The sequence below is a fragment of the Megalobrama amblycephala genome, linkage group LG10, assembly GCF_018812025.1.
Source record: "Megalobrama amblycephala isolate DHTTF-2021 linkage group LG10, ASM1881202v1, whole genome shotgun sequence".
Lineage (NCBI taxonomy): Eukaryota > Metazoa > Chordata > Actinopteri > Cypriniformes > Xenocyprididae > Megalobrama > Megalobrama amblycephala.
Genome location: NC_063053.1, coordinates 12,747,446 through 12,768,159, shown reverse-complemented (window position 1 = coordinate 12,768,159; position 20,714 = coordinate 12,747,446). Strand labels below are relative to the sequence as shown.

Sequence of the window (20,714 nt, the reverse complement as noted above, 5' to 3'; positions counted from 1 at the left end):
ACATTTTCATTTTTGGGTGAACTATGCCTTTAACATTTGAGGAAAAATGCACAAATGTACACCACCGTTCAAAAGTTTGGGGTCGGTTATATTTTAAATTTTTTTTAAATAAGTTTTGCTCACCAAGGCTACATTTATTTGATTAAAAAAAAAAAATCAGTAAAACAGTAATATTGTGAAATGTTACAGTCTAAAATAACCATGAAAATGACTGAACCTCATTTATTTCAAATACAAAAGTCTTACTGACCCAAAAAAAATAAAAAAGGATGAGAACTTATAATATCGAAAATAACTGCAACATTTTGCAGACAGTGTGGAAATACAGTAGTATCATAAAGACATCTGAACAATTACAACTCACCTTGCCAGCTATCATTGCAGACGCAGAGCTTTTCTCCGGTGAGGTCACAGTATCCACGGTCAGGACTGCCACAGTCATCCCAACAGTAGGGAATATCACAGGCCTCACCTTTCCAGTAACGCTCACACTCACAGTAAACACTGCTAGAGATGGAGTTGCCCGTAGAACACCTTCCATGACCTGAACAGTTATTAGGACAGGAGTTTATCCTGGAAAACACAACAGGGAGAGAGAGATCAGGACAATAATAATAATAATAAAATATATATTAAAAAAAAAAATACCTGAAAGCATTGTCACTGTGTAACGATACTCACGAATAAAAGATGTTGAATCCTGTAAGATTGTAGGCAGCATCACTGAAAAAGTGCAACAATGCGTACCCAGATGTGGTTACCACCTCTGGAATGGTTTCATTTCCTTTTGTTTCTGGGACAACCAGGCCACTGGACATGCAAGAGTATGACACACAAATCAGAGAAAAAACTTCCTTCCTTTGTATTCACATGTTCCACTCAGCATGAGAACAGCTGCTGCTAAGCAAACAGCATCAAAATAAATCTCTATGCTCTTGACGGTCCAATATTCTTCAATAAAGGAAGAAGATAATCTCACATTCAGTGCTTCAGCACAACAAGTGGACAACCAGCTGGGACTCTCAGACACACCAAAGGACATAGAGATGCGATGGAACAGATACCGTACACCAAACTCTCACACACACACACACACACACACACACACACACACACACACACTAAAGTACACAGCAGGTATCTGAACACAAGGTCCATCACATTAAAAAGGAATAAGAGATAACACTTCAAAGGAAGAAGAAAATGAAAGCATTAAAAGGATGAGAAAAGAGAGAAGCAAACAGACTGATTTACATTTAATGTGACTAAACTAATGTAAACTCTAGATTTAGGGGGGCATATTTCCTAGATATTACCCTTATGAGAATGTGATTTTTTTCCTTGTTATTAATGCATATTAAAAGATCATTGTGTTACTGGCAGCATTATATGTGTGCTAGTCTCTGTTTCTTATAGAGTGCAACAGTGCCCACCCACGTTTTCAGCAGCCTTGTTTCAGGAAGGATTTTTTCCATTCATTTTTTCCCCATAGGAATTAAAAAAAAAAAAAAAGTCTTCATATGTCTTCAGTTATATGTCATGAACCAAGCCAACCAGCTATGAGGTGAATCACAACATTACAAACTTTGATTTGGAGCAAAAAAAGTATTTGAGAATCAAAAAAAATAAAAAAAAAATGCAAAAGTGCAAGACTGTACGTAATGACTTTAATGAGGGAAAGAATTACAATTCCATGAAGTATTGCAAATTACATAATTTATTACATAATAAACAACTATTGATTTAACACTATATATTTATTTCCATTTCTCTGATTGTTAGAGATTTCTTCGCAGAATCATAGGTAAAGTTTTTTTTTTAAAAACACGAGTATTTATAAAATAAGTTAAAATAATGTGCATTGATGGCTTCCAAAAAAAAAAAAAAAAAGCACATATCATCGATTAACAACCTTATAGTTCACGGTGGGACCAAATTAGTAAAAAAAAAATTCAAAAATAATTTGTTTAATTTGTTTTACTGTAGTCACAGACGATGTTTACCTGCAAACCATTCACTAACTAAGGTCCATATTCCGATTAGGCCTTAATTCTGAAAAATATTTTTACATGCTCCATAGAGATATTAGAATTTTCTTTTTGTGCACATGGGAATCAGCATATTTTGAGTATATCTTTGAAAAAACTAAGATATGCATATTTTTTTATTTCATGCCATTTATTAGTCTAGTAATTTTAATTAAAACATTCATCCTTTTTCTTTTCCTTAATGACATGTGTTAGCAAAGGTTAACACCCTCGCTACACTTTCAGTTGAAAAATTAGAATTATGTAATGCCTGGGGAAGAGAAAAGTCACAAGTTCATAATGAAAAATATGCAAAAATACACAAATGAAAGAACAGCATACATTTTCAAGCACACTTCATGTGTGACTTGGTATGATTTGATTCTACCGTGTTGTTAATTAGTTGAAGTTCATTCATTTCACTGAATTGGACAAAGAGTTGTTGATGTTTTTTTTTACCTTTATGTACTATAAAGGTATATATATATATATATATATATATATATATATATATATATATTCATGAGATATCTAATATGTTCTGTCTATTATGATATTATGAAATGACTAGGGAAGTTTGTATCTGCTGTGTCGGTGTATGTATTACAATGATTCCAGTCCCACTCACCTAAACACAGCTACCAAAGGTGCGTAAATCGAGTCTCCATCAAAGACATACATGTGATCCCAACTGCACTCTGTGGCAAAATGGTTGAACCTCAACCTCAGCACAGCATTTGGACTGAAATAAAAACAGAAAATATATTAATTTGACACTTAATAATAAGAGTAACAACTATTGTATTTCAATCATGGCAACTCTCAGAATAGTTTTAGCATGTTACTGAATATGGTAATGTTAATGTATTTGGTCTTGGTGGACAGATCTGCTACACTGCTGCTACAGAGCAAGTATGAACTTGCTACTGCTAATAGATACACAGACACGCTGATGTGATCACGTAAGATATGCTGCTGCTGCATAAACAGACATATGCAAATCCTGTAGCAGATCTAGGCAGGTGGTGTAGGGTTTCAGAGGAAATCCAATGGCATGCTGCAGGGCTTTTTTTAATTCTAATTTGTATGTTGCTTTGAACAAAAGCATCTGGTAAATAACAAATATAGAGGTAAATTGCGAACATTTGAGACAAAAAGAAAAAAAAATATACTGAGAGATTAGATTGACATAGTGGTACTCACTATCCTTCAATGAGCCAAGTGCATTTAGTCTTGTACTTGTAGTTAACTGGTCCATCAGTGAGTGATCCTGATGACTCTGTCAACCTGACAAAGAAAAATACAAAGATAAATAAATATCTCAAAATGGCCTTGTTGAAAGCAAAGCAATTGAGAATATGGTACAGTATGTATGTAAATTTAGACAATTCATTTGTTACTGTCTTTGCAACAAACTAATATTGTAGCAAATAAATGCATTGAAAGTTTCTGTATACATTTTCTCTTCTAAATTACATAAGTACAGCAGCATAAACAGAACATTGCACTTTTTAGGTTCAGGAGGATTTAAGACAGCAAACCACATCACATACACCAAAATGTATATGCATAAAAATATGCAAAATCAAAATATAAAATTAGACCTTTGTACAAATATTATAAAAAGTCACTGAATGTGACAAACTCCTTTTTCCAATAGGAAAGTCTTTATGCTTTAAGGTCCATGGAAAAGGTGAATAAAATCTCTTATTTTAGCTGAATAATAAATTATAAAGTCCACATCATGTATGCATGATTTATGCACAATAATACCTGAATAAAATTATCATTCATGCTTTGTATCAACAGGAAACATCTCTCCTTCCACCAAGAATTACCATCACTTTCAGCTAATTATTATATTAAGAAAACCTTGAAATGTTGAATTTTAAAAAACACTACTTAAAGGCAAATTTGAATTCAAGCATGTTTGATAATAGATGAAGTGTTTGAGATTAGGACTTGAGAAGACGTTGGCAATGATTAAAAAATTACTGACATTTGACATCTGGACTGCAAAGTCTGCCCAGTAAAATCCTTCATGGTGCTACAGCATCCAACGTCACCATAATGAAACACCATCCACGTGCACCAACAAACTGGCCATGTGACATTGGCACAACCACCTGCCCCTGATTCATCCTCTTTCCCTTTCACCTCGTTTTTCATCCCTCCTTCTCCAACACAGAAATGAGGGCCATAATCCCAACGGATTGAAGCAAAAAAAAAAAATACTCATTTGTCCGAGAATGGAGGGGGGCCAAGATCAGAATATTACTGCATAGTAAAGAGCCAGTCACAGCAACTGCACATCAGTCAAGAGATCAGCTTATCTATGAAAAACCATGTTTATTACAAAAACAACACTAGAGGTGAAGATCTCCAGCAGAAGCAGCAATCAGGGCCGTTTCTAGGCAAAGGCGAACTAGGCAGTTTTCTAGGGTGCTACCAGATGGAGGGGGCGCCAATGAGTTCCAATGAGAACACGTTAACATTACGACCCTGTATTTTATCAAAAATTCACCACATGCCAAGCACATTTTAGCAGCTGAATATTAGAATATGAATGTAATAATATACCAACATCTATCTCATATGAAATATTTTAAATAACCATATCATTATCCTAATTAATGCATCAATCACCATTTTAGCTGTATTATACCCTGTAAATTGAATTTAACATACTGGGAATGTCATTAAAGCCTTTGTTTCGTTCACATATTTATAGGGCAAGGTTTAAGAAATTCATATTTGTGCAACAAAAAGGCTTTGAGTAAAGGATAATCCACAGCTAGCTGTGCATTAAAGGTGCCATCAAACGTTTTTTTACAAGACGTAATATAAGTCTAAGGTGTCCCCTGAATGTGTCTGTGAAGTTGCAGATCAAAATACCAAATAGATTTTTTTTAATAATTTTTGAGGCATAATTAGAAATGCGCCGATTCATGCTGCGGCCCCTTTAAATCGTGCGCTCTCCGCCCCCTCCCGAGCTCTCAACTCTATCACAGCATAAACAAAGTTCACACAGCTAATATAACCATCAAAATGGATCTTTACAAAGTGTTCATCATGCAGCATGTCTAATCGCGTAAGTATAGTATTTATTTGGATGTTTACATTTGATTCTGAATGAGTTTGAGGCTGTGCTCCGTGGCTAACGGCTAATGCTACACTGTTGGAGAGATTTATAAAGAATGAAGTTGTGTTTATGCATTATACAGACTGCAAGTGTTTAATAATGAAAATAGCAACGGCTCTTGTCTCCGTGAATACAGTAAGAAACGATGGTAACTTTAACCACATTTAAAGGCGCTCTAAGCGATTTGACGCGTTTTTAGGCCCAATTTTTTTTTGTCACATACCGCAAACATCTCCTCACTATGCGCTAGCTGCCTGTCCCCTGAACACACTGTAAAAAAAACGCGGCCTCTGTAGTCGCCACAAGCTCCGAAAACTGCAATAAAAACAAACTGGTGCAGCCTGGACCATTTAACATAATAAACATGCTCCAGCCAATAACGAAAAGCAGCGTCAATACGCAAGCTACTTACATTTTAAATGCGCGTTCATGACTGTTTCAAGAAGCACGGAGGGGAGGGCCAGGAGGAGTAGGAGGGAGGGTCTAGCTAGCCTCTGTTTTGTTTGACAACACTTCGAACGTCAACAGAAAGTTACTCCGCTCAGAATCGCTTAGAGCGCCTTTAACAGTACATTAGCAACATGCTAACGAAACATTTAGAAAGACAATTTACAAATATCACTAAAAATATCATGTTATCATAGATCATGTCAGTTATTAACGCTCCATCTGCCATTTTTCGCTATTGTCCTTGCTTGCTTACCTAGTCTGATGATTCAGCTGTGCACATCCAGACGTTAATACTGGCTGCCCTTGTGTAATGCCTCAATCATGGGCTGGCATATGCAAATATTGGGGGCGTACACCCCGACTGTTACGTAACAGTCGGTGTTATGTTGAGTTTCGCCTGTTCTTTGGAGGTCTTTTAAACAAATGAGATTTATATAAGAAGGAGGAAACAATGGTGTTTGAGACTCACTGTATGTCATTTCCATGTTCTGAACTCTTTTTATTCAACTATGCTGAGGTAAATTCAATTTTCAATTCGATGGCACCTTTAAACGATTTTAATGCACAATGTGGTTGCCTCCGTGTAGTGCATTCAAATTGTTTAATGCACAGCTAGCCGTGGATTATCCTGCTTATACCATGGTCATTTGCCAGCATTGACAACTTAAAGCTGTTATTGATGTATTTGCTTGGAAGGGTAAAAATGATGGTTACTTTCGTCAGTTACGGCTCGTTAGATCTAGCATTCTGTCCACTTTGAATCAGACACAGAGATACAGTAGTCTGTAAGATTACATTTATTTGAATTAATGAATTCATTATCAAGAGAAAGAAAGAGAGAGATGTGTGTGTGAATTACCTTTGTCTGTTCAGAATCTGTGAGTTTAATTACTTCAAAACCAGCGATGTTACCCCCTCGTTGCTGAGAAATATAATGTAGCGATTCAGCAACAAAGCTATTTTATTAAAAGTGTCGGGGCAGTGTTGATAAGTTTCTGTGCTCCTGAATGTTTCTGTGTGAGCACAGCATTAATTCCGAGTGACGTATACATGTGTGTGATTCAGTGAAAACCATGGCAGCAATGAGTCACAGCAGAAAGTAATGAACAACTGGCACAACAAATCAATGAATCCCAAATGCAGTGGACACATAGTTTTCTTCAGTGACGACTGACAACAACAAAATTAAATACAAATGTTATGACTTCTGTTTTGAGCATTCTACAGTAGTGAATCACCCATAACCCTTGTTTTGAGGTATAGTGGGCTTTTTCATAACCGCTACCAGAGCAAACACTCAAAGTTTATGTTTTCAAAAATGTTAAGAAATTATTCAACTCTATGCACTGGTGTTTGACATTTTATGAAAAGCTACACTCTCAAATGTACATAAACACCATGTAACTGGCCATTAGAAAATAAAGATAAAGATTGTTTTATGTTGCAAAATCCATTTAACCACAGCTTGATTACAGTTTATATACTATAAAATTATTTTCATCTATTTTAATATCACAATCATTTTTCTAATATATCTATGTAAATATTGATGCAAAAAGCCTGTGACCATGTCAATCACACACTGATTATCCCCTTGTGCTTGTGTTTAGACTTGGCCTGGCCATAGTAAAGCAGGAGCGCAAATGGAGGACAGAAAGTGATTTTAGGACAGGGGATGAGGCAGATGACAAGAGATCCTCAGGCTAGCACAACATGGCACTATAAACAACAGACACTCCCCTACAATAATGAAGAAAATGCATCTGCTTGTTTTGGAAAACAACAACTGAGAAGGTATCTTTGTCTTTTAAATTTTTTATTGTGACTTGGCAAATGAATTAATATTTCACCAGCAACATCAGAAAAACAAGTTTTTTTGATTTCTCAATGATCTGCATGTGTAACATGGAAATAGAGATGACTTTTACAGAGACAGATGTACAAACTAACAGGCTGCATTAAATCAATATACTTTCTCTTGATCTTATTGTAAATGATAATTTATTTTTTATTTTTAATCAAAATGTCATAACTCAAAATGTTATTTAGTCAACGTAAACCCTGCCTCTTTCTTACAATCGACTGCAGGATTTAATTCAGCTAGTTTGTCTCTATTCAATCAATAACCAATTGATAGGACCCTGCCTACAGTTTTTTTTTTTTTTTTTTTTTTTACTTTTTTCAAAAATATATTTCACTTGGATTGGATGTACACTAAAAAAAATAATGTAGAAAAAATTGCTAGTACAATTTCTACTAAATTTCACAATTAATTACAAAGAAACAGAAAGTAACACATTGAATTAAACATGAAATATAGAACTAGAAACAGTATTTTCTTGCTTCAATAATCTTTGTTTCATTTACAATTTTTTACACTATACATCACAATATGTAAGAAATGATCTGTCACTTCTTTCATTACATCACAACTTAAAAAAAAAAAAAAAAAAAAAGAGAGAGAGACACTTATAACCAGGAAGGACACAAGAATTTCTTTCCCCAAGCATTCTGCCTTATTAATCTTCTCTCCTCCACTCACTCGTGTGTCATAAACTGTAACCTACTTTCACTGCTGTCTGGGTCAGGATGGACAACCTGGATTCTCCTGAAATATTTCCTATTGTCCAAGGTGACTTAAACACATTACAAAGACTTAAAGCACCCAGAAAGAGATGTACACTGGTCCACAAATTACAAACATACTATATTTTACCCCAAGCAAACATAATTAGACAATTAATGTCCTATTCTTCTCAGTCACAGAACACACAACATCCTTCTGAGCTACAACCACATACACATATGATATGAATACCTCAAAAATAACTTGCAACATTCACAACACCTGAACTCTCTGAGAACAAAGACCACCTCATTCTAAAACCCTTACTGAAATACAGCAAGCCCTACTTATGAAAAATATATAGCAACCCAAAGACACAGTGGCTGCGTCTGAAATCGCATACTCTCACGAGTTGGTACTTATTTTGAATAAGTAATTACTTCGCGACCACTAAAAAAGTATGTTCTGAATGAATGTGTATAGTATGAATGCAATTCGGATGTAATACATTTGCCATGTTGTCTTTATCACTTGACCTACCAGCTTAAGTTGCGTTGCATCAACGCCATTCACAAATCCTCCCCCATGGCCTCATGGGATAGTAAAGTGTCCATGTACACTTCAGAATCTCGCCAGAAGAACCACGTCAACTGGATACTTTTTGCCTACTCTTTTAGTACTGTGAATTCGGACATACTTCTTTTGTCACGTACTGTTTTTCACCTACTATATAGGTGGGAAGTATGCGATTTTGGATGTAGCCACAGTCTGGCTGACTCCGGGAAAACAAAATGGAAGGGATCAAGCTTCAGTATCTCAGGGTTAGTATGAATCTTCCTGGAGTCTCCTCACAATAGTTGAAATAACTTAAATACCCATAACATTAATGTCTGTGAAGTATCTTGAATTGCACAGGAATGAGCTAAGCCACAGACCCATGCATATCAGATAACAGTGCTTTATTCCCCATTCTTCTTCTCTCAGTTAACCCACAAACATTTGTAAACTATTTAAAAACACAGTGTGCCCAAAATACAAACCACATCTGGCAAAAGGAGAAAATAATCAACCCAAGCTATTTCGCAACAAAGTCAAAAGTCAATTATGATGTGTTTGTTTGAAACAGTTTGCAGAGAACATCGAAAGATCAGTTAAAAACACACATTTGTAAGAAAATGAATCCACCTTTAAGCACCATACTAGGTAAAGAAGGGGCACAATAACATTTTTTCTTCATTAGCTGTAAAAACCTCATCTGCAAATGATATTTTACTACAGTATAGGGGAAGAAATTTCATAAATCAAGATTCTAGCTTTAATCACGACATGGAATTTGATATACTGGTAAACAATTTGCAGTTGTCCTGATTCAGACAAGTCAGGCCTTCAAACAATAGCATTACCACAATCCTATAATACTAATGAAATAGTGCAAGGTTACACCAAACAACGAGACCCTTGAGATACACAAACAAACAAATGTATATACATACATCCACACAAACTACATTTAACAAATGTGTATGTATTATTAGATTATGATTAAAACAAAAGAGCTAGTGAATGTCCATCAGCAAGGCATGATCTCATCTTCAAGACAATGCAGAGTCCAAATCTCAGCTATAAAAGCACTACTGTTACACTAAAACAGCACTGCCATTCTAAATGGAGACTGCGTCACTCTTACAAGAGGTGACAGGACTATTCTTAGACTGTGTTTATTGTAGGATGGGAACTGTAGAATTAAATGGGCACTTGGAGACACAACATTTTCATTTTTGTGGTTAACAAGTGCCTGATATGACCTGTACCACATCGTAAATGTTTTTATTTGAGACACCCTTGCCAGCTCTTGCAACAGTTTATCCTTTGAAGCATTTATGTTATGCTAAAAATAACGCTCGTTTCAGTTTCCATGGTGGGTGGAGGTTTTCGGAAGTTAAAGATCAAGGTGTTTTCTCTAGGCTTGGGTTGTTGCAGTCCAACGTATACATATAACAAAATATTTTATTTGTCTAATTTTATTGGTCACTACTTGCTGTTCCGTAAACAATGCAGGAGTCATGAAGGTTGCAGACACAGCTTGCAGATTACACAGCTTTTATTTAACCGAGCTGTATCGCTAAACACAGCTTACTCACAGATCATCTTTTAAAGTTATTTCAAGCTCATTTTAATTTGATTCAGATGTGACTAACAGTACTAATTTGACCCATTTGGGCCGATTTGTGGACTGGCTGCGAACATAGACAATAACATTGAGAGGGTAATCAGCCAATTACATCAATATGTGTTTTGCCAATATCCTCTCAGATTCACACCACAGTGATATTTTATGTCGCCCACACACTACACAATTTTAGTCCTTTTTTTTCTTTTTTTCTCCCAGAGTTAACTCTTCGGCCGGAACTCGACTTGTGTACAACTGTTACTGGAAGCTAGTGATTATAGTTTATAAAAGTTATAAACAAGGATATTTTTCTTACAAAAATGCATCACTTCGCTTCAGAAGGCCTTTATTAACCCCCTGGAGCCGTATGGATTACTTTTATAATGGATAAATGCACTTTTTTGGGCTTCAAAATCCCTATTCACTCCCATTATAAAGCTTGGAAGAGCCAGGATATTTTTTAATATAACTCCGATTGTGTTTGGCTGAAAGAAGAAAGTCATATACAACTAGGATAGCCTGAGGGTGAGTAAATTATGGAATTATTTTGGGTGAACTAACCCTTTAAGGCTTTGTGTCAAAAAAAAAAAAAATAATACATTTACATCTCTTTACAAACACCCCTATCGAGAGATATTTAGCTAATTGTGTCACCCACACCATACATAACTTTCAGTCATTGGATTGCAGTTCTTTTCACACTACAAAACGGTCTGTCATCGACAATGTCAGTTCCAGTCAAAACACATCACCCTTTCTGCAAGATTAAATATAGCCTGTGTTATTGTATAGTGTGTTGATATCCACTGCTTGCACACTGATGCACTGTGGAGACCTAACAATGAAAGAACTGGTCGTTTTTCTTAAATAACCTTGACCTGCTGACACAGTCCTTCATTAAAAATGAAAAATCACTCATGCTTAGAGACAATGGGGTCTGCAAGGGCAGAGATTGATATTTTATAGGTCTCTAACGTATTGTCACGGCTCGTCAGTTTCCCACCATCCATTCATTCATCTACAGAGCCAGGGATGAAAACCCCACTACCTTTTACATTACAACCACAATAAGGTCAAGAGAAAGTTAATAGAACCCCACAATGGCCAAGCCCTAAATGGTCTTTCACTGCTACAATCCTTCGGAGCTGGATGTGAAAGATCATAGCATGAGGGTCTCATGACTGAACGCACATTTAGACCAAACCATGAAATAGTTAATCTTTCAGAATCCTAGAGAGTTGTTTTAGGGGGACTTTTAATGTACTGCATTTGACATCAACTTGCTTGTTAAAGGGATTTATATCTGAAGAGCAACAGCGCAGACTAAACATATCAGATTCTTTCCCCCAATATAGAGCTGTCATTTTTGTTGTTCTGGTTTGACAGCTCAACCTCACAGCCTTTTTTTTTTTTTATGCAACTGACATTTGAGTTCAGAAAAGCAAACACATCCAACCTTCCTGGGGAAACATCTGAAATGACAATTACATTCTCTTCTTGATCTACCATTTGTGCTACTCATTCATCAACTCAAACTGTTATGAATCAACTAATAATGTGTACATTTTATAAATAACATTTTATATTTTTTAGCCGCTTCCTCTATGACCAAATCTTGCTGACTTAAAGGGATAGTTCACTCAAAAATGAAAATTCTGTCATCACTTACTCATCCTCATGTTGTTCCAAACCTGTATGACTTTATTTTGTGCAACACAGAAGAAGATATTTTGTAGAATGTTGGTAACCAAACAGGTTTCCATTGTTACATGGGGCATTTCTCAAAATATCTTCTTTTATGTTCCATGCACAGAAGAATAAATACTTACAGGTTTGAAACAACAAGAGTGGCTCCATCCAAAAAACTTACTTTAAAAAATATATGTTCTATGTTATGAATGTGCTAGTGTGAATGTAATCCGGATGTCCAACTTTTGTCATGTTGTCATTGTCATGTGACCTACCAGTGTAAGTTGCGTCGCTTCACTCACTGCCATTCACAAATCCTCTCCCATGGCCTCATGGGATAAGGAAAGTGGGAAAAGTGTCCATTGGATGCACACTACAGAATATCACCAGTACTGTAATAGTTGTTTCGGACATACTACTTTTTCCAATCATCGTTTTTCACCTACTATACAGTAGGGAAGTAGGCATACTCAGATAAAGCCAGTGTGAATAAGCCGATGTTCACATTAGGGCTGTCACGGTATCATATTTTTTACAATTTCGTTAAACTACAAGTTTATCGTAAATATAATAAAACACAGAAAGGCATCAGCAGTTAGCAGGTTAATGTAACATTTGCCATTTCTGGACTAGCAAAATAATGCCAAATTTAAAAGTAATTCACAGCAAAAGTTAAGTTTAAACAGCATTTTGGTGCTGATGTGTGAATAGTATCAATACTGATAAAAACAGAAAGGTATTGTGTGTATGATGTGGTACACTAACTGGAAAAGGTAGGCCTAATCTGACAATTTTCAACACTTACATTTTGCTCTGAGTTCCCAGAGACTGGGGTCCCCTTATTTGATCTTTTGCTGGGAAAAGCAGTTTCCAACAGCCAAAAAACACTGCTATAATAGTGAAACAACCACTCCCTGAGGCTTATGAAAACAAGAGAGCAGTGAATTGTAATGTTATCTGTATTAAGGACAGTTAAACACATACAAACAGTCCACAAAGGGTCTCAGTGGACGTGCCAGCACTCACAAACACAGATTACTCAGAGCAGAGCACCTGCTACATGATGCTTTGAACCAGCACAGCCTGTTCAGTTGATATCAATAAAGTCATGCTGACAGCAGAGTTGTCTCAGCCCAAATCAACGACTGAATATCATTGCCTCCTCAGCACAAGGCTAATCCAAATTTATCCCATCAAACCACTTCAGAGACAGAGAATGGATTTCCTTCCAACAGGGCAGGATGAAACTGAAACATTCCCACAGGTTACACCCTCACATGACACTTTCTGCTGTTCGGACAGGATTTGTTTTTGCAGTAGAAATTTTAGTAGCAGTTATTATTGCGACATCTGTGATTTCATGTACTGATTCATACGGGATGTGACTGTTAAGGAATGTCATCATGTGCTATAGATCCATGCATCAACAACTTGTAAGTCTCTTATGCTCACCAAGGTTACCTTTATTTGATCAAAAATACAGTATAAACGGTAATGTTGTGTGAAATATTTTTACAATTTAAAATAACTGCTTTCTATTTGAATATGTTTCAAAATATAATTTATTCCTCTGATATTCAGCAGCCATTAGTCCAGTCTTCAGTGTCACATGATCCTTCAGAAATCATTCTACACTCTAAAAAATGCTGGGTTAAAAACAACCCAAGTTGGGTTGAAAATGGACAAACCCAGCAATTGGGTTGTTTTAACCCAGAGGTTGGGTTAAATGTTTGCCCAACCTGCTGGGTAGTTTTATTTAAACCAACTATTGTTTAAAAATTGCTATATGGCTAGCTTAAAATGAACCCAAAATAGTTGGGAAATTAAAAACCAGATGCAATTAGAGGCAACAATAATAGACAAAAGGTGAATGTTTATTAATAAGCTTAAATATTTTATTAATATAAATTTAATAGTTTAATAGTTTATTAATATAATTTTATTAATAAGCAATTTAATAAATGTTTATTGTTTAATAATTATTCATTGAACATTAATAAATGTTCATTTCCAACATACTTTGGGTTAATTTTAATTAAGCAATACAGTAATTTTTAAACAATAGTTGAGTTAAATTAAACTACCCAGCAGGTTGGGCAAACATTTAACCCTACCGCTAGGTTAAAACAACCCAATTGCTGGGTTTGTCCATTTTCAACCCAACTTGGGTTGTTTTTAACCCAGCATTTTTTAGAGTGTAATATGCATATATATATATTATATTATATTATATTATATTATATTATATTATATTATATTATATTATATTATATTATATTATATTATATTATATTATATTATATTATATTATATGTTAGTATCAAAAGTAGGAGTCAGTATCTGGTGTGTCCACCAGCTGCTTTAAGTACTACCATGCATCTCATCCTCATGGACTGCACCGGATTTGTCAGTTCTTGCTGTGAGCTCTTCCACCAAGGCATTTGCAAGTTCTCTAACACATCTGGGGGGATATATGATTACACATGATTTGGCACTGCAAGTACGATAAGCTGTCCTTCCTGTCTCCCTGTAGCAAAGTCTTGGGCAACTTACATTATGGACATTGCAGTTAATTGCTCTGCAGTCCTCATGCCTCCCTACAGCAGGTCTCTGGCATGTTCATGCAGGTATCAGGGACAGTAGTCAGTAGAAAGGTCTCTTTAATGCCTTAAGCTATTGGAACTGTGACCTTAATTGTCTACTGCCTGTAAACTGTCTTAAGGACTGTTCCACAGGTGCATGTGCAATAATTGTTTATGGTTCACTGAACAAGCACAAAAAAGTTTGTTTAAACCCTTTACAATAATGATCTGTAAAGCTTATTTTGATTTTACAAAATTATATTTAAAATACAGTATCCTAAAAAAGGGCTGTGTCTTACAGAAGGCAATTTACACCTTAATTCTCAGAGAAAAATTTGTATTTCATTTGGTTTCAAAAGAGTAGAAATTTAGGGGCTGTTCACATGACAAAGTTTTTAACAAAAAACTGGACACATTTTTTTAGACGTCAAGTCTGCATGTTTGAGCTTCCATTTACCACAACTGATGTGTGCGTTGATGAATGTTTATATGTGAATAAAAGCCTAAATTCAATCTGCTCATCATATAAAGCGATCATGTCTCTTCAGAAAATTAGACTAGACTAAACTGCTCAATTCATATGGATAGTTTCACGATCTCTTTATGAACTCTTTTAAGCATCAAAGTGGTAGTTGTGTAGGCTGTCAATGGAGGGACAGAAATCTCTCAGATTTAATTAAAAAATATCTTCGTTTTTGTGTTCCGAAGATGAACGAAAGTCTTAAAGGGTTTAGAATGACATGAGGGTGAGTAATTAACAGAATTGTCATTTTTGGGTGAACTATCCCTTTAAGTCCAAAACAAACCTGGTCCAACAGACAGAGATAAACAGGCTGTTAAAATCATCCAAATTTACCCATCATATAAATAAAACCAGACTGGAGTAGAAGTGTTCTGACGCAGACACAGAGAGACTGTAAAAGTGGTAATTAGTGGGTGAGGTCTTTGAAAGCGGTTTGGAATGAGACTACATCTAAGTGTAAATGAACATTTACTATGTTTTCCTGTGAAGCCCTTTGTGGTGAACAGACCCTAAGTATATATTAAGAGCTAAACCAAAACTTGATGCTCCAATGTGTGCAGAACATTACCAAGCCCAAGAGTGATGTCAAAATGTTTGCACAGCAATGGTTATTTATGCATTTGTGAACATTGATTGCTCTGCCACTGATGTCATCTTCAGACAACAGTCATGAGTAACTCAACCCACAGAATCACACAGGACAGACACTGTGGCATTTCAAAACAGAACATGGTATATGTTGGATCACAAACACAGATCACAGCGATTAGTGCTGAAGTCTGCTGTTCCATCTCCCTAATGAGAGGAACTGCCACTGTGATTGTACTGTGCTGGATTACAGCTCGGGATTAAAAACTGCTTCATGAGGATTGTGTTGGCAGCATGTGAGATTTGCTCTGTGATCAGTGTGGCCAGGACATCGCTAATATAAATGATAAAAGATCGCCATAGAGAACTGGTCAACCATTTCCACAAAAAATGTTAAGCGGCATAACTGTTTTTAACATTGATAATAATAATAATAATAATAAATTATTCTTGAGCAGCAACAGAAGAGACTTCTTTCAAAAACATTATAAAATTGTAATTTTTCCAAACTTTTGACAGGTACTGGCTCTGTTGTAAATATACACTGTTTTGTTACACTGTTACACATTGTTACACTGTAAAAAATTATTTGGTCACACTTTATTTTAAGGTGACAGTATTATAGTGTAATTATACATTTAAAGGTGCTCTAGAACCAGTTTTAACAAGATGTAATATAAGTCTAAGGTGTCCCCTGAATGTGTCTGTGAAGTTTTAGCTCAAAATACCCCATAGATTTTTTTTATTAATTTTTTTAACTGCCTATTTTGAGCCATAATTATATACGCACCGATTCAGCGCGTGGCCCCTTTAAATCTCACGCTCCCTCACCCCCGAGCTCTCGACTGCCTTAACCAGCATAAACAAAGTTCACACAGCTAATCTAACCCTCAAAATGGATCTTTACAAAGTGTTCGTCATTCATGCTGCATGCATGCATCGATTCCTGTGAGTATGGTATTTATTTGGATGTTTACATTTGATTCTGAATGAGTTTGAGGCTGTGCTCCGTGGCTAAAGCTAACATTACACACTGTTGAAGAGATTTATAAAGAATGAAGTTGTGTTTATGAATTATACAGTCTGCAAGTGTTTAATAATGAAAATAGCGACGGCTCTCTTGTCTCCGTGAATACAGTAAGAAACGATGGTAACTTTAACCACATTTAACAGTACATTAGCAACATGCTAACAAAACATTTAGAAAGACAATTTAAAAATATCACAAAAAATATCATGATATCATGGATCAAGTCAGTTATTATTGCTCCATCTGCCATTTTTCGCTATTGTCCTTGCTTGCTTACCTAGTCTGATGATTCAGCTGTGCACATCCAGACGTTTTGCCCTTGTGTAATGCCTTGAACATGAGCTGGCATATGCAAATATTGGGGGCGTAAATATTAATGATCCCGACTGTTACGTAACAGTCGGTGTTATGTTGAGATTCGCCTGTTCTTCGGAGGTCTTTTAAACAAATGAGATTTATATAAGAAGGAGGAAACAATGGTGTTTGAGACTCACTGTATGTCATTTCCATGTACTGAACTCTTGTTATTCATCTATGGCGAGGTAAATTCAATTTTTCATTCGATGGCACCTTTAAATATTGAGTAATGACAATTAACTACATCTACTTACTATTGTTTGAGGGTTTGGTTTAGGGTTAATTGCATGTAATTATGCATAATTTCTAGTTATTACTACAGTAAATACATGTAACATATGTAACAATGACACTAAAATAAAGTGTTGTGTTACCAAAGATTTTTTTAAGTTATTAATAAAACAAAGATGACTTGAGTACATTATATAAAAAAATACTATTTCAGTCTTTTTATTACTTACTGTATCTTTGTAATTATTTGTGGAAAAATTGCTTCAAAGTAAACACTACACCTTTTTTTAGTGTAGTTCCAGCATTTTCATTTTTAAAATGTATGTGTAGAAATTAACTAAGCTATCTTTTTTAATATTGAAAAAGGCTATAAAAGTATTGTTTATTGTTAGTTCATGTTAACTATTGTTCATATTTAAGAACTTGTCGAAAAATGATAATTAATTTTGTATACTTCTGTTTTGTACTTTTTTATAGTCTAAGAATCAAAGTTTACTTTGGCTATGGCTCTGTAATGCCACAAAATCCAACAGACAGTTCTGACAGTATTTCAACACCAACCACAGTACTAGAGAAGTGTGGGTTGATTACACTTTAAACCTCAAAAAGTCACATTACTCAACCAATGGCAGCATGACAGGCATGTCTGATGTGTTCAACCGCAACAAATAAATAATTGAATGAGCAAACAACCTCTAAACTTACTCTACTTAAACACACAGAAAATCTTCCCAACACATACATGAGCCAGAGGATCAGTGTTTACTCAAACACATGAAGTTACTGGGGAGCCACTAAATGCTGACTGCCTCCCAAACTGTAAGACTGCCATGGAGGATGAGGGGCTGCGTCCCTATAGACAACAGACCTGGCCTCTCAACCCTGCTCATCTGGCCCTGCTGTGAGGAATCGGACACAGTTTGTGTAAACTAGAGCTCATGTGCGCTGATGCCGCTCTGCAGTCAGCCAAGAGCAGACCCAGAGTTCAACTCAAATAATCAAAGCACGCTGTGGCGTCCAGAGCACCACACCCTGAACAGAGCTTTCAGAATCATGCCTGCGAGGTGATATCATAGAGTCGAGGACAATCCCACAGGGATCCTCACTGACTGACTGACATGCTCTCTGTGTCAGACTGCGGTCATTTTCACCATGAGAGGAAAGAGGGAAGAGACAAACAAATACTAGTTGCACACAGATGCAGTTGTTGGTGTATGAAGAGAAAAACAGTAAGAAAAAGCAGGAAAAAAAGACAAAACACAAGGCCAAAGGGTCGAGACAAAAAAAATAATAGGCGAACAAGGCTGAAAATTATTATATGAAAACTGTCTGTCTATATCCGGCTATATATATCAACATAGATAGATAGACAGACAGACAGACAGACAAAGGGAAGTTAACATTGCAATTGTATCATATAGGGTTGGGCGGAATATCGAGTTTGTACAATATATTGATATGTTTTTAAATACGATATGGAATGAGGCAATACCATTTATATCGATATACAGTAGTTTGATACAAGCACATCTGAAAAATAACAGAGGACGTAGAGTGCTGCTGCGGGGAAAATGCATAATACAATTTGACCTAAACGTGAGACATGCTTAATACTAAAGGCTTTAAAATAACTCGTAAGATATGGCTAACATGAATAGTTTAAAGCGGCTTATCCCCTCAGATGCTCTGATGTGCTACATGTGCTGACAGATACTTGCGCTGTTTAATGCTAATGCATTTGTGGTGTTTTCCTCAGTGCGTAAATTACATTTCACAGGTATATTCTCCATCTGTAAATGTTAGAATGTTATGCAAACATTTCCATTTTGCTGTCAGGAGAGGACGAGCCTTACAATTTCCGTTAAACTTCACACTTTAGTGAACGAGCGCTGTCACGAGCATGCAATAGAATAGGAGCGCCATAATTCTGACTAAAATATACATTTTGCTAAAATATTTGTTCAACAATAAATGTGCCATATGCAGAATTTTAAACCTACAAGGAGGTTATTTTTTTTGTGATAGCAGTAACTGTAAAGTGACTATTGTAATGGGGGAATTAAAATAGCCTAAAATATTTAGTTTAGTGAATTTAACTTCTTTAAAAAAGCATAAATTTTAGATTGTAATATTACAATTTTAGAATGTAATGTGATTTGAACTTTTTTGCACATATATAGCATAGACTACATGGTTACATTCACTATTCACTTTTATATCCTTTTAATATGAATATTGTTTGTAGGACAACACTGGGCAGGATATGAAATAAGACTTTTTAATAAATAAAGCATTTTTTTTTCTAAATCCAAATAGAAAAATGTAGCAAATACCAAGATAAGTACCGTATATATCGATATTCAGCCAAAAAATACAGAGATATTATTTTTTGGCCACATTGCCCAGCCCTAATGTATCACAATATAGTTATTTTGTGTTATTTGATCTTGTTTTTGTTATTAAAAATAAGAAAAAAGAAGCAAATTACAAACGATAGGACAAATACAATATAAAAATTATAAACTTAAAACAAAAGAAACAAATAATCAAATGTAAAAATAAATTATTGCATAGCATACACTGTATGAATTAAATATAAATACTCATATTAAAGCTAAAAAAAAAAAAAAAAAAAAGTTATTTAGTCAAGAGCAGTAAGTTATTTTCTCTTTTCATTGATTCACATTAATGACACTGCCAAAAGTGTTGGTAGGTATATTAGGCTCCTGTCACTTTAAGACCAATTGCACGTATCTATTATACTGATACACATCAGGGGCCGTATTCACAAAACATTTTATCTTACCACTAAGAGTTCTTAGCAGTAAAAGTCCTTAGCTAAGAGTTTTACCTTAAAACCTATTCACAAAGCTGCTGAGACAAACTTTTACTAAGGAATAGACAGAAGTCTTAAGCTAAGAGTAAGGGTGGGGTTGACCTCGTTGCTATGGAGTAAAAACACAGTGATTGGCTGATAGGGAGGAGTCAGCGATTTAATCATAAAAATATTGTAGAATGAGGTGTCATGTTTCCACATTAAAATAAAGGTTTTAAAATACAAATGTTGCCCTATTCAAATAAATTTTTTTTAATAAAAATGTTGCCATAGTCAAAATAAAATGTTGCCATAAAGGTTTTAAAATAGGCTAAGTGTCACTAATTAAACTAGTATATACAGTCACCTCTTGGATGTCTGCATCTCAAGAGATTGCAGAATTCAAGCGACAAATTATGTTTTATAAACAAAGTTTGGGAGAAACACATTCAAACAGTTTTTCTAATCAGCTCGAGAGGAGGAATATATACACAGACGAAAGCCGACTCGCCTAGTTACTTCGACAGTTTTCTGCATCCCTCCG

At 35.4% G+C, this 20,714-nt stretch overlaps 1 protein-coding gene and 1 long non-coding RNA gene across 5 annotated transcripts in view; one reads left to right on the top strand and one right to left on the bottom strand.

The window, feature by feature from the left end:
- atrnl1a (attractin-like 1a) overlaps positions 1 to 20,714 on the bottom strand; it is a 264,774-nt gene that overhangs the window by 231,964 nt on the left and 12,096 nt on the right. For all 4 annotated transcript variants that reach the window (XR_007186758.1, XM_048204633.1, XM_048204632.1 and 1 more), the window contains exons 3-6: positions 3,231 to 3,314; positions 2,656 to 2,769; positions 682 to 810; positions 365 to 573 (exon numbers count right to left, since the gene is read on the bottom strand). Coding sequence is in view for 3 of the 4 variants with exons in the window: in XM_048204633.1 (XP_048060590.1) it covers positions 365 to 573; positions 682 to 810; positions 2,656 to 2,769; positions 3,231 to 3,314 (536 nt within the window). In the remaining variant the exon portion in view is untranslated. The remainder of the gene's footprint in view (positions 1 to 364; positions 574 to 681; positions 811 to 2,655; positions 2,770 to 3,230; positions 3,315 to 20,714) is intronic.
- The window catches only part of LOC125276794, a 29,480-nt gene that overhangs the window by 77 nt on the left and 8,689 nt on the right, over positions 1 to 20,714 (top strand). The window contains exon 2 of the long non-coding RNA XR_007186759.1: positions 7,230 to 7,413. This is a non-coding gene — a long non-coding RNA (uncharacterized LOC125276794). The remainder of the gene's footprint in view (positions 1 to 7,229; positions 7,414 to 20,714) is intronic.